The sequence below is a fragment of the Leopardus geoffroyi genome, chromosome B1 (assembly GCF_018350155.1).
Source record: "Leopardus geoffroyi isolate Oge1 chromosome B1, O.geoffroyi_Oge1_pat1.0, whole genome shotgun sequence".
In the NCBI taxonomy this organism is placed as follows: domain Eukaryota; kingdom Metazoa; phylum Chordata; class Mammalia; order Carnivora; family Felidae; genus Leopardus; species Leopardus geoffroyi.
Window position 1 is genome coordinate 49230751 of NC_059327.1, and position 15199 is coordinate 49245949.

General features: G+C 36.1%; 1 protein-coding gene across 1 annotated transcript in view; it reads left to right on the forward strand.

The window, feature by feature from the left end:
- ELP3 (elongator acetyltransferase complex subunit 3) overlaps positions 1 to 15199 on the forward strand; it is a 98093-nt gene that overhangs the window by 32359 nt on the left and 50535 nt on the right. The window contains exon 8 of the mRNA XM_045461481.1: positions 13090 to 13251. Coding sequence (XP_045317437.1) covers positions 13090 to 13251 — 162 coding nt within the window. The remainder of the gene's footprint in view (positions 1 to 13089; positions 13252 to 15199) is intronic.

A 15199-nucleotide genomic window follows, 5' to 3' on the forward strand; every position in this document is an offset into this window, starting at 1 on the left:
GTTTTTACTGCTCATTCAAAATCTTGATTATTCATGAATATAAGTCATGCTTAGTAAAACGCTGAAGTGTTTGAAACTTTAGAGGAATAATGATGTAACCCAACCCATTCTTCTTAATAATACCGAAAATCAAATGATAGCTTAGTGTAAAATGCAGTTTGAGAGAAAACAACTTTCATTAGTTCAAAGCCCCATGACACTGAAATGGCAACAGTACCTCAGAGTTACTAAAATTCATTTAACTCTGAGAATTCCCTGGTGAGATAATCTACAAGACCATTGACTTTTTGTACCCACACTTATATATCATATACTCTTTTCTCAGTGCAGCTGTTATTGTGTTGAAGACCTTGCTTATTTTTTTAAATGTTTATTTGTTTTTGAGAGAGGAAGTGTGCGCGTATGTGAGCAGGGGAGGGGCAGAGAGAGAGAGGGAAACGAAGAATCCAAAGCAGGCTCCACACTGCCAGTGCAGAGCCCAGTCTGGGGCTTGAACTCACAGATCATGAGATCGGCCTGAGCCGATCACAGCTTAACCGATTGACCCACCCAGGCACCCTGAAAACCTTGCTTAGTAAGTGGAATTGAATACACATATCTTGGACTTGCCCCACCCTCCCAGCCCCCATAAAAGTTTACCACAAAGCTTTTCACAGTGTATAGTTTGGGTCCCCTGGGTCAGGTGAGCTAGGCTAACTGGAGATCTGCCTAATGAATTTTTAGGATATAGCTAGTTTGACATTTTTATCAATTGAAACTTAAAAATTTTTGCTTATTCTTGGTGTAAAGTTTTAATTTTATTTTTACAGAAATGTTCTAGTGTCTTCTTTTGTAAGTTGTCTGTTGTTGGGGTAAAAATAGAGTTTACGTTACAACTATCCAGCTTCAGATCATGATATGTTTGTAGAAAAAGCCAAAAAGCCTGTTGGAAAAGAAAGCCCCTTTCTGTAATGGACTAGGCAAGGCCAGCGTTGTTTTGTTTCTGTTCTTGAATTTACCTCAAGAGGGCAACAAACACTTTACTTTCAGATGAAAATTTATATATGATTTGAGCCTTCATTGCAACAGATCTCATGAATGACTCTTGGGAAACAATAAAAGTACAATCTGGGAGCCTTAAAACCATCCATAAATGTTACACTGAATCATGCCAACCCACACTTGACATGTTTTGCTGTCTTCTCCTGGCCTCTATACTTTTATGAGATAATCTGAAAAAAAGCTGATTTGTGGCATCTTGTTTGCTTTGTTAAGGTAAATTTTTACTACTAACGCCCTACAATAAAGGTGGTATTTTGTTTTTTAGGGAAATGTTGTTATATAGTTCAAAGAAATAGTAATCTGGTTTGTACTATAGAACTAGAGACATAGCAAACCATTTTCTAATGTTAACATTTTGTGAAATAAAGAACAGCCCAGAGATACTATGTTTTGTACATAATATGTTTTCTTCACATTTTTGGAGGTGATCTTTAACTTGCCGTTCTTTATATTATCTTTCACTGAGGGTATTTGTGAAGACTGTTTGGGTCACCCAGTGTGGCTGACCTTTTTCAGATGTAAAGTAATGAACTTCATTTTTATTTTAGTGTTAGTTGATATTAGTTGTTTGTACTTGCTGACTACACAGATGTAATACTTTCATTAGTGTATCAGAGGTTTTTATTTAAAAGACTAATTTTAAATTAGGTTAAAAATTACATAGTGACAGATGAGTCAATGTTTAAGGTTACAGTATTTGGTCAAATTAGAGGTTATTAGCTCGTGTTAGCCTCCTTTGCTATCCTATGTCTAATCCAATCAAAGTTTAGACCATGTTTAAACCTGATTATTTTACTTTTTACTTAAAAGATTAAAAGTTAAGGTAAGGAAAAGCCCCCAAAAGTGAACCTGGTTGTTATTTACAGCAAGTTAGTAGCAAAAAGTATGCTATATCCTTGCAAATAGAAAAATTGAAAAGCTGAGTGAAATAGAGTTCAAGGATAAAGCAGGTATAGGGTTTCTGTGAAGGCGCATTAAATCAAGCAAAGTGATAATCACTCATTTCCATCAGCTAGACTGAGAGAGACTTCAGTTGTCTCCAGAAAGCAACAATTACTGATGACTATTGTCCTCTAAAAATCATAGCTCTGGAGATGAAAAGAACCGGCAGTGGGATCTGAGTCACCCATTCACCGGAATGCAAATAAATATTGCCAAATAACTCAGAGTAACCTTTTAAAATAGTTTTATTCCTCTTTAATCAGTCCTGCCCAGAAGCAGTTTTATGTTCAATCTTTAATGCTCCTTGGCTGTTTTCAAAAGATGCTATTTTGAAGGGTAGTTACCCATCAAGGAGTGGGTGAGTCATACCTTCTCCCAGTGGAATTTTTAATTCATTTCCGTTCCTTCCTTTTTTGCCCCTCATCAATGACTTTAAATCCTCCAGCTGTGTCCTTATGTGTCTTGGAAAAAAGCTAGAGAGCTAGAGCGCTAGCTTACTGCTGGATACTAGGCCTAGAAGACAGTTTCATAGACTTGCAGAAGTTAGGAAGAAAGCAAAAGCAAATCTCCTAAGGCTTGCAAGTGACTATTTTCTGCCTTGGTGCCCTGGGCATTATTTCCGGCAGGTTTCAGACTTGCATTTCTGGGCTTTGGCTCTAATACTCCCCACCCCTTACTTTATATATTTACTGCCTTTACTCTCTCTCTTGGTCAACCAGATTTTCATGGATGGTGACCAGAATCCTTAACATTGGCAGTCCGACCTAAAATAATCTCAGTCATCTATGATGCTGTTTTTCTTCCAGCATCTTATATGAAGCAAATAAAAATTGAAGGAACTTGTCAGGTACTACATACTTGTCACCTGGATTCTACAGTACTTGCTTTATCACATACTTATCCAACTATTCATTTCTGTACCCTTCCATGGATCCCTCTTTTTTTAAGCATTTTGAAGTAAGTTGTACACTTCAGTACACTTCTTTCCAAATATGTCATCGTGTACATCATTAACTAGTTCATTTGTTGCTATCTTTTGAAGCAAAATTACATACAATGAAATGCAAAGATCTTAAGTGTACCATTTGACAAGTTCTAATAAATGCATATACCTGTGCATCAAAACTCTGTTAAGATATAGAACATCCCAGAAGGTTCCTTCATTCCTCTTCCCATTCAATCCTCACCTGTACCTCCCACAGGCAATCATTATTCCTTTTTTCCCTTCCACATTAACCATATAGTATATACTCTTCTGTGTACCTCTTCTGTCACTGAGCATAATATTTTGAGATTCATCAATGTCGTTGGGTATGTCTTTGTTACCTTGTAGTGCTGAGTAGTATTCCACTGTATGCATAGACCACAGTTTATCCATTCTATTGATGAACACTGGGCTGTTTCTAGTTTGTGGTTATTACAGTAAAACTTCAGTGAACATACTCATACAAGTTTTACTATGAATATAGTATTTATTTCTGTTAGGTAATAGCTAGAAGTAGAATTGCTACATCATATGTTTAATTTTTTAAGAAACTGCCAGACATTGTTCCAAAGTGGTTGTAACATTTGTACTCCCAGCAGTGATGTATGAGCATTTGGTTGTTCCACATCCTCACCAACATATGGTGTTGTCAGTCTTTTTAATTTTAGCTGTTCTAGTAGGTGTGTAATGGTATCTCATTGTGGCTTTAATTTACATTTTCTTGATGACTAATGATGATGAGCACTTTATTATATGCTTGTGTTTTCTGTATATATTTCCTTTGTGAACTGTCTGTTAAACTCTTTTGTCCATTTTTTATTGGGCTTTTTAAATTCTGGATACCAGTCCTTTGTTGGATCTGTATTTGACAAATATGAAAACCCAGTCTGTGGTTTGAGTATTCATTATATTAAGGACAACTTTAAGCAGAAGTTTTTATTTTGATTAAGTCTAATTTAGCAATTTTTTTATTTAATAGTCATTGTTTTCTGTATTGTTTTTGTTAAACTTGTGCTTACTCCCAAGAAGATACACGACAAGATTCTCTCCTGTGTTTTCTTCTACCCGCAGTTACAGTTTTTTTTATATTTAGCTTGCCTATTTAGACTTGTGGTCTATCTTGGATTAATTTTTATATATACTGTGAGGTAGGATTTGTGGTTTCTTTTTTCCTCTTGTAGGTAGATACTGTTTCAATATTGCTTGTTTAAAAACTTCCCTTTCCTATTTGGATTATATTGGTGGCTTTGTCAAAATTGATTGACTGTACATGTGGAACTGGGCTCTGTTCTGTCCCACTAATCTATTTCTCAGTTCTTATGCCAGTAACACTGTCTTGATTATTGTAGCTTTATAGTATTTCTTGAAGTCAGGTACTGTGAGTCTTTTTTGTCATTGTTTTTCAAGATTGTCTTGGATATTCTATTTCCTTTGCATCTCTACGATGTAAAGTTTAGAATCAGCTTGTCAACTTCTGAAAAGTGTGAGAAAATTGGGATTGTATTAAAGCTATAGAACAGTTTGGAGAAAATTGACAACAATATTGAGTCTTCTGATCCATGAACATCGTCTCTTTGTTTATTTAAGTCTTCTTTAATTTCTCATAGAAATCTTCAGTGTAGAGATGTTGTTAGCCTTTTGTTAAATTTATGTCAAAATATTTTTGTGTTTGTTGATGCTACAGAAATTGAACTTCTTAAAAATTTCATTTTCAAATTGTTTTACAGATAGTGTATAATATGTAATTGATTTTTGTACGTTACATTGTATCCTATTACCTTACTAATTTCACTATGTAGTTCTAAAAGTTGTTTTTGTAAATCTGCTAGGATTTTCTTCATAAACAATCACTTAATTTACAAATAAAGTGAGCTTTAATTTTTCTTTTTGGATTTTCATGCTTTTCTTTTTCTTGCCTTACTGTAATGACTAGGACATTAGTACAGTGTTAAATAGAAGTGGTGAGAGTAAGCTTCTTTGTCTTATTCCCAGTAATACAGGTGAAACATTTAATATTGCAGTATTAACTGCAATGTTACTTGAGGGTTTTTTTTTAGATACCTTTATTGAAGAAGTTTGCTGAGAGATTGTATCATTAATTCAATTGTCTAATGATTTCTCTGTATCTATTCAAATGATCACATAATTTTCCTTCTTTATTCTGATCATGTAGATTACTTTTTTTTTTTTTTTTAATATTAAACTAACCTTGCATTCCTAGGATAAACCTGTTTGGTCATAATGTGTTATCCTTTTTATATATCATTTTACTAATACATTGGAAAGGATTTTGTGTATATGTTCATGAGAGATGGTGGTCTGTAGTTTCCTGTTTTATAATTTCTTTGTTAGGTTTTGGTATTAGTGTTATTATGCCAGCCCCATAAAAGGGGCTGTTCCCTCCTCTGTTTTCTTTTTTGTTTGTTTGTTTATTTTTGAGAGAGAGAGAGAACACAAGCAGGGGAGGAGCAGAGAGAGAGGGAAACACAGAATCCAAAGCAGGCTCCAGGCTGAGCTGTTAGCCCAGAGCCCAATGCAGAGTTCAAACTTTTAACCCGTGACCTGAGCCAAGCCATATGCTTACCTGACTGAGCCACCCAGGCATCCCCCCTCCTCTGTTTTCTAAATGTTCATATAAAATGAATGTTAATCCTTCCATAAGTGTTTGCTAGAACTGACCAGTAAAATTATCCAGGGCTGTGTTTTCTTTATGGGAGAATTTTGGATGATTGATTGAATTCCTTTAATAGATAAAGAAAGAGATACTCAGATTTTCTGTTTCATCTGTGTCCATTTTGGTAAGTTGTATTTTTCAAGGAATTTGTCTACCTCATCCTAGTTGTCAAACTATTTAGTATTAAGTTGTTCATAATATTCCCCTTTATGCTTTTAATGTCTATATAATGTTAGTGATCACCCCTCTTTCAATCCTGGTTCTGATCATCTGTGTTTTCTCTTTTTTTCTTGATTAATCTAGTTAGAGGTTTATCAATTTTGTTATTCTTTTCAAAGAACTGACTTTTGATTTTATGTCCTCTATTTCATTGATTTCTGCTTTACTTTTTTTTTTTTTTTATTGTCTTCTTTCTTTGGGTTTACTTTATGGTTCTTTTTCTATGACTTAGTAAGGTATAGAGGCTTGGCCTTCATTATAGACTTTTTTTCTTTTCTAATGTAAGTATTCAATGCTTTAACTTTTCCTCTAAGCATTATTATGACAGAATCCCACAAACCTTGGTATGTTGTATTTTAATTATTATTCCATTCAAAATATTTTTTTAAGTCCTTTATATTTTTTGACCTACGAGTTATATAAAAATGGGTTCTTTAATTTCCAAATTACCAAAAGCGAGTCTTTCTTGATATCTTGTTGTCAATTTCTAATTTAATGCCATTTGGGTTAGAGAGAGCCTATTCTATATAATTTAATTTTTTTAAGTTTTTTTTGTTTTTTTTTTATTTTTTTTTTTTAACATTTATTTATTTTTGAGACAGAGAGAGCATGGACAGGGGAGGGTCAAAGAAAGAGGGAGACACAGAATCTGAAACAGGCTCCAGGCTCTGAACTGTCAGCATAGAGCCCAACGTGGGGCTCGAACCCATGGACCACAAGATCATGACCTGAGCCGAAGTCGGATGCTTAACTGACTGAGCCACCCAGGTGCCCCTGTTTTGTTTTGTTTTTTAATTGAGACTCATTTTGTGGCCCCGGCATATATGGTTTCACTTGGTGAACATACTATGTATATTTGAAAGAATACGTATTCTTTCAATGGTTAAATGTAATGTTCTATAAATATCAGTTACACTGGTTCAATGTAATGTTCTATAAATATCAGTTAAATTCAGGTGATTGATAGTGTTACTTTTTTCTGTTATATCGGTTGCTAAGAGAGAGTGATATTAAAATTTCAAACCAGGATTGAAGAATTCTCTATTTCTCCTTTCAGTTTTGTTAATTTTTATTTCATTTATTTTGAGACTCAATTATTAGGTGCATACATATTTATGATTTCTGTGTTTTTCCTTATGTATGAGCTTTTAATCATTATGAAATGTTTTTATCCCTGAAGTTTCCTTTAGTTGATGTTAATTTATTACAGTCTTCATGTGTTTACTGTTTTCCCTATGTATTACTTTTTCCATCCATTTTCTTTCCACGCATATGTGCCTTTATATTGAAAGTGGGTTTCTTCTAGACAGCAGTCTATAGTAGTTGAGTCTTGGTTTTCACTCATTTTTATATTGTCTTTTAACTGGAGGGTAATGTATTAACATTTACTGTAATTATTGATGCGAGTATATTTGCATCTACTACTTTAATCATCCCCTCACTTTGGTTTTCAGTAGCCAAAAATAATAGTTTTAGTGAATACTGTTATTGTCTAATTCTGTATAATGCACTTTTTCCCTGTTTCCTTTAATAGGGAATGTTTTCTTAAGAGACACATGGTGCCTATATCTAGCACAATGTCTTAGGGATAGAAAGTACTAAGCAAACATTATTAAATGACCATAGTGTGAAGAACTGTGCATGAAGAATCAGGAGACTTGGGTTCCGGACTTATTTCTGTTATTATCTTAGGTTATTACCTAATTTAAGCCACTTGTGTATTCTGTGTTTTAGTTTCCTCATCTATAAAAATGAGGAGGTGGGACTATATTATCTCTAAAATTACTTCTTTCTCTGACATTCTGTGGTTTGAAGAATTTTATTGGAATGAGAATATTTATCTAAAAGATGTGTTTGCAAGTTATTTTTCATATAGCAGTCATTTTCTGACAATGACAACTTTTCTATAATGCATTTATGAATATAGTCCTTAAATTTGAATGTGAATGTAATGTTAAAAGAATGTGTAATAACTGTGATTTTTGTCTATTAATAATGCTTTGCTGTTAGTTCTTAACTGTCTGATAGCATTCTTGTCAGCTGTCACAAGAATCAGAACCCAAAATGTTATGAGTTGTTTTTAATATACCTTAAACTTTGTCAACTAACATGATAGGGATCAAGGGTCCCTGATTAGTTTCTAAAACACAAAGTCATCAGGTTAGTTTTTCATAAGTTGTACTCATTTAAAAATCAAAATTCTGTTTGTTTCCTTGGTGTGTGTTGGGTAGAACCTTACTATTTTATCGGTCATTTGACATAACAATCAATATCTAGGAAGCAAACTTGACCACTGTCTCAACAAAAAAAAAAAAAAGGAAAAAATATTATTTTTAAATCATCAAACACCCAAATCGGTCATTCATAAGTCTAGAATACCACCAGCATAGCATTGTACAGAGCATAAAGTTGTATTGAGAAAATTTCCAAATATGATTATATCAAAAAGAATTTGTTCTGTGGCACTACTACTGAGGAATTGTACCAGTTGTACCAGTAACCCCAGATGTTATTTGGCAATTCAAACAAATCTTTGGTTGCCCAAAGAAGTTTATAAATTCCACTTACCGATTTTGGGATTGTAGATACAGAAGAGAGTTTGTACGTTATGACAAATGAAAATTAACATTCCATCTATGTACCATTTTTATATACTTTGCAGTTTGCTTTGAGCAGGTTGAGGTCTATGTAGGAAAGGTTCTGTAGGACTTTCAGGAACTTAGGCCTAGAGCTGTAGTGAGATTTCACACAGGACTAGACTAAGACACAGCCACCTTTATTGATGACAGAGGTTTTTTAGAGAGGACTGCGACAAACTGATAGCAATGAGAAGCGGTCTTTGATACCCATAGCCTTCTTGGAGTGACTCGTATAGTTTCCAGAAGATAACAGAGACTTTAACATTGAATTGCCGCCTTCCCTCAGTGTCCCCTTGTTTGGGGTCCCTCAGCCAAGGAGTTAGTAATAGGTATAGTTATTTTTATTTATTTTTTTAATGTTTATTTTTGAGAGAGAGAGAGAGAGAGAGAGAGAGAGAGAGAGCATGAGCGGAAAGGGGCAGAGAGAGGGAGATGCAGAATCTGAAGCAGGCTCCAGACCCTGGTTGTCAGCTCAGAGCCTGACGTGGGGCTGGAACCTATGAACTATGAGATCATAACCTCAGCCATTTCAGATGCTTAACTGACTGAGCCACCCAGGCACCCGATGGATAATCACTATTATAGTTCACTTTGTTCTTCCTATAAATAGAACCCAGAAATAATGTATGTTTATATTTCTGCCACTTTTAGCTCTTTGTTCTTAGGTAGTTCTTGATTTTATCTGTGTGTCTTATTTCTTGCAGCTAGATTAGCATCTCTAGCACAAGAATTATTGTATTGTTACTTTTTTTTAAGTTTATTTATTTACTTAGAGAGTGGGTGAGTGAGCTGGGAAGTGGCAGAAAAAGAGAGTGAGAGAGAATCCCAAGCATGCTCCACACTGCCAGCATGGAGCCTGATGTGGAGCTCAAACTCACAAACTGCGAGATCATAACCTGAGCCAAAGTCAAGAGTCAGACATTTAACCAACTGAGCCACCCAGGCGCCACTGTATTATTACTTTCTATAGAATACCTGGTCTAGTGCTAGGCACCTTCTAGGGTTGACTCTGTAAGAGGAAAGATAACCAGCAAAATTATCTAGAGGCTGCCATGGGAGTAAAGAGAGACCTTCTGTGTCTTTGGTTATGCCTGATTCATTTATTCATTCTTCATATTTGTATTTTTTTTTTATTGAAGGAGAGTTTTTAGTGCTGAAGCCCTAAAGCAGTTACCTCTAAATGTATTCGAGCCTACTGCCTTCCAAGAACCTCCTGTCTAGACGCACAAACATCCACAAATAACATGGCAAACTGTGTTTATATCATAGGCAAGATGCTTTGGGAGTGGGGTTACAAAGTTATGCGAGGCTCTGGGAAGATGTTGTGGAAGGAGAACTGTAATTTAAGTTATGTTTTGAAGGCTGGGTAGCATTTAGTTTTTGCATGCTTTAAATTCTGAAGGTATTGTCCCATCTCAACTCAACCCCCCCAACCTTGTAAAAAAAAATACTGTCAACATAAGTTATTAAGTTACATTTGGCTTTGCAGAGCATATTAGCATCTTTTGTAGTTGGTGCCGCTACTGTGGCACACAAAAAAAGTGTAGGATGCACTTATGTGTAGCCCCATGCTGGTGGTCTCCAGATTTATTTAAGATGACCCTGTAATATCACAAAAAGAGCAGTGGAATTGGAATCAGAAGACCCGGGTTTATGATCAAGGTTGGAAAATGTTTGGCACATTTCCTAGGTGCTCAAGAGCTTAAGAATTCTGTTGACCCCGGGAAGGTATGGGGGTTGAACTAGGTACCAAAAGAGACTCATACTATTGGATGGCTACCTAAATAATAACAGAATGTTAGAACAGGCCATGAAAGCCGTATTTTGCTTAGAGTAGTTGAAAGCCTGTATGTAAATATTTACAGAACAATCATTAATATCTTTATACCTCTGTTAAATGAAGAGGCAGGTTCAGTGGCTGTAGGCCTAAAAAGAACATTAACAAAAATCCTAATAAAAATACAGTGATCTTATAGGAAAGATGACCTTATACTCTGTTCTTTAGGATAATGCTTCATTGTTTTTATCATTCAAATTTGATAAGGGTTTCTGCTTAATTGCTTTTCAAATGAAAATACAATTCTAAAAAGAATATAATGGTAAAAGCTTTTTGTGAACATGAAGTGTTTGCTTTTAAAAACTGTAATTATTTTTTAATTCCTCCATTTCTTTGCCTGATAAAGGTAATGACATTTTCTTCCAAAGGAAAGACATTTTTGAAGTGGAATTAAATTGAGAATAGGGTTTGTTTCTGTCTTTATACTATATTCCACCTACTTACGAAGAGACCCTATCATCCCTGCAGCAGCTTCTTCTGTATATCTGTATGCCTTAGATGACCTGTGCAATAGAAAGATTAGCCGGTAATTTTCTCTTTCCTCTAGACAAAGTTGCACTTACCCACCCTCTAGTTTTTTTCCCAGTGATGCAAGGTACTGTTGTGCTGCAGAGCTTCCTAACTCAGCGGCATCCTTTTAAGAAATACTGGAGGCTTTATAACACTACCAGTTAATAGGGAGGTTTGTAGGATGCCTGGGTGGCTCAGTCAGTTAAATGTCCGACTTCAGCTCAGGTCATGATCTTACAGTTCGTGGGTTCGAGCCCTGTGTTGGGCTCAGTGCTGACAGTTCAGAGCCTGGAGCCTGCTTCAGATTCTGTGTCTCCCTCTCTCACTCTGCCGCTCCCCCCCACTCACACTCTGTCTCCCTCTCTAAAAAATAAGCATTAAAAAAAAAATAGGTTTGTGATGCAAATTTGGAATGCCTGATTCTAAGATGTTCTGATTTACTTTCTTAAATACATTAATTTAGAGTTTCCTGCTTTCATCTTTCTTAATCACTCTTCCTGTAATTTTCTTTCTCCATAATATTGGAATATTTGTTTTAATTTTTTTTAAATAATTTTCCCCAAACACAACAATTGATAATTCAAAGAAGGTTACATTTATCCATGGCATTTGTACTTCTGTTACTGCAGGTCTTGGTACCCATCTATTTGAGAGGCATGAGACTTTCTGATTTAATCATTTCAAAAAAGCAGAATGATTTGGTATCCTGTCTTAGGCAAGATTTGATAAAATCTGAGCTCTTTTTCTGTCTTATGTTACATTTTTTTAGTAACTTTGGGCTACTTGTTTACTTTCAGTCCTGTTGCCTCTGGTAATCCTGTGTAAAACCTTATAGAGTACAGTAATAAACACTGCAGAAGAGTTTGAATGTTGAGAATGAAAGATTTTAGAATTAGTCCTCCCAGTTCAGTGATTCTTAACTTTGTTAATAACTGTTATTAAGTGAGTCCATTTTTACTGACAATGAAGAAATGAACCTAAAGGAGTAGTTACAAAATTGTGGAAATTTTATGATTTTTATACTTCTAGAAAGAGCTATGAACTCTTTTGGAAGGAAGGAAATTAAATAAATTAATTAATTAAAATTTAAATTAAAAATAAATAAATTATTTATAAATAAATTATAAAAATAAATAAATTAAAAGAAGAGGCTTCCCTCACCCTCCCCAAAAATTGAGAAAGCTGTGGAAGGGTGCACCGAAAAAAGTCATTGGGTTCTAGGACATTAGAGAAGTTGAAAAGAGAAGTCTGATGTTCCATACTGAATTATCTAAGCAATGGGATAAAGTGAAATATAGAATAAGGATTTAGAAGTCAGGTGGATCCAATTTCAAATCCTGACTTGGACTTTATGAGCTCTGTGCCCTTGGCAAGGTATTTCATCTCTTTGAACATCAGTTTCTTCATCTGTGAAATGGAGATGAGAGGACACACTTCATAGAGCTGATGGAGCATTCTATATGGATGGAGCGTATAGCATAGTGCTTGGCCACAGTGGCCTCTATAAAATGTCAGCTCCTATCCCCTCACATCAGCAGCCCCCTTAGCAGGTCACTTTTATCTCTGGGTTTTGGGCCAGCAATAAGGCCATTAACTCAAGCAGCTTGAATCTAAAGTATTATTCACTACTTTGATATCTGGTGTTAGTGAACAAGAAAAATGATTCCTAATTTTGTAAACCATTGCTAAGATTAATAGACTTGGCAGAATGACTTGTGTGTATATAGAAGACATTTTATCTAAAATATTTCTATGATCATTATACATACCTTACCCCCTTCTTTTTTTTTCTTTTTTCCTTTTCTTTAATATGACTGTAAAATATGGATTGGGAAGTAAGTAAGACAGAATAGTTTTCACTTGTATGAAAAACGGCTGCTGGGGTTTTCACAGTTGAAATCATTGCTTGCAAGGAGATTATGGTTGCAGCATACTATGGGAGAATAAGAATGATAATGATGATGCTAACACTACTGTATGCTAGTTAACTCATGTCAGTCCTATGGGTACTATTAGCCTCATTTTGCAGATGATGAAACCAAAGCACAGAGAGGTTAATAACATTTCTGCTTGCATAGTTAGGAAGTAGCAGAGCCAGGATTTGAACTCAGACAGTCTGGCTCCAGAGGCCATGCTCTTAATAACTGTCTTATACTGGGAGGACTAAGAGAAGACAGTCCTTTAAATGGGAGCAAATGTCCTAAAGTGTGGCAAGTTGTTTACTTTTAGATTTGCTCTACAGGTATTCTGAGAGAAGCCTCACAAAGTGTATTGGTATTACTATTGAGACCAGACCAGATTACTGTATGAAGCGGCATTTAGGTGACATGCTGACCTATGGCTGCACAAGGCTAGAGATTGGGGTACAGAGTGTCTATGAAGATGTGGCCAGAGATACCAACAGGTAAGATGGGGCAAATGATTTTGCACAAGCCTTCTTCTACTCCCACTGATTATATCTATGTTCACACTCATTCTCTCCACCTTGCTACCAATCTTAGAGAAGGATGGATAGGTTTCCTTCTCCTCAGAGTCATTCTTCTATCTCTGCTCTTAATTCCATCCCCATTCCTTGATTTCCAGCCTTTTCTCTACTGGCTCTTTTCCAGTAGCCTGTAAACATGCTCTTATTTCTTCCTGTCATAAACAGCCTTTCCCATATGGAAAGCAGAAGGCAGGGCTCAAGGTCAGTCGTTTAAAGCTGGAGAGAAGGTGAGGAGCATGGGTTTGAATAAGAAGGAAGTCGAGGTGATATTTAAAAGATTAGTTTTTGTGAAGCAGATGCCAGTCAGCAGAGTAATGAAAGGTTGGTGGGCAATGGTTGTAAGCTTTGAGAAATTTGGGAGGTAAGGAAGGATAGAAATAAGGATTGATAGAGCCCTATGAAGCTCTCTTCTAGAACTCTAGAAATAGATCACTAAGTTGGGGAGAAAAGACACACATGAAAGGTTAGCTGTGTAAGGAACTTTATGATTAATCGGTGAATTAGAGAAAAACAAAAGATTTTAGGACTTTATTAGGCAGCACAGATCATTGACTGTAGGTGTAAAGGCAGGCTTCAGGGAATTGGTATGTGTTGAGTTGGGTCTACTTTACTGGGAGGGGCAGACATGACTGGGGGTTGTGGTAGGAGAAGGAAGTAAAAGAGAACTAGGGAAACTTATACCAGTCAGCATCTTAGAAACAACCAGGAAGAATGCCAGGCTGAGGAGGGAGGAATCTTTCCTTTAGGTAATAGAGGTCTGTTAGATACTTTTGAACACAGGGAAGAATTGCACAGATATCAGACTTAAGAAAGATTAACCTGAGTAGAATGCACTCTTATAGGGGGAGTCTTAAACCAGAAACACTGGTTTTACTGCTGCTGTGATCAAGGGTCGTACCTGTGGAGATGGGAAGAGTCTCTTGAAGGTCAGGAAGGCTTTCTGAAAAAAATGACGTCAGACCTGAGGCTTAAAGGAAGAGTATGACTTAGGTGGGGAAGAGGAAGATTATTTCAAGCGGAAAGAAGCATACAAGCAAACTCCTGAGCACATGGCATATTTCGGGGATTCGGGGTAGGTTAGGTTGGTTACAGCATAGAGCATGAGGTAGGAGAGTGGTAAGAGGTGAGGCTGCAAACGTAAGCCAGGGTGGCCAAATGATGAGGAGACTTAGAAGTCAGCCCAGGGAGTTTGGGCTTTAATCTGAGGACAGACTAAACTAAGTTGTGATAGGAGCATACCTACGTTTTAGAAAGATTCCTTTGTAAGGATCACAGTATGGGAGTGGATTAAGAAGAACAAGCTAGAAGGAAGACCAGTTAAGAGACTGTTGCACTCATTTAAACAAGAAGGTGTTTAAAGAAGGTGTTAAAGAAGAAAGGTGTTCTACACCTACGCTGTCCAGTATGGTAGTATGAGGAACTAAATTTTTCATTTTAATTAATATAAACTGAGTGACTATGTGCCTAGAGACTGTGGTATTGTACAATTGACAGTACAGTTTTAGAGTACTGGATATTTGGATGGTGTGTCAGGAGAGAGGCCTGGCCTAGTCATATAAATTGGGAAATGATTAGCAAAAAGAGATTGGAAATGGATGGGAACATCCAGAGTGGGCTGGAGTCCATGTTTCTAGGAATTTTTTGTGGTGAACGGGAATGTCTCGGAGATGAAAGGATTGACATAGGGCTTCAGTCACTAGTAGCCCCAAATTGTTCTTGGGCTTGCTTCCTACTTGGATGTGATACTGAAATGTTAAGATGATTTATCCAGCTGGCCGCAAATGATTCTGCCCTGTCACTAAATCATTCACTTTTCTCATTTTTAAAGGACCTTGCAGACCACCAGAGTGAAATCTATTTTGTACAT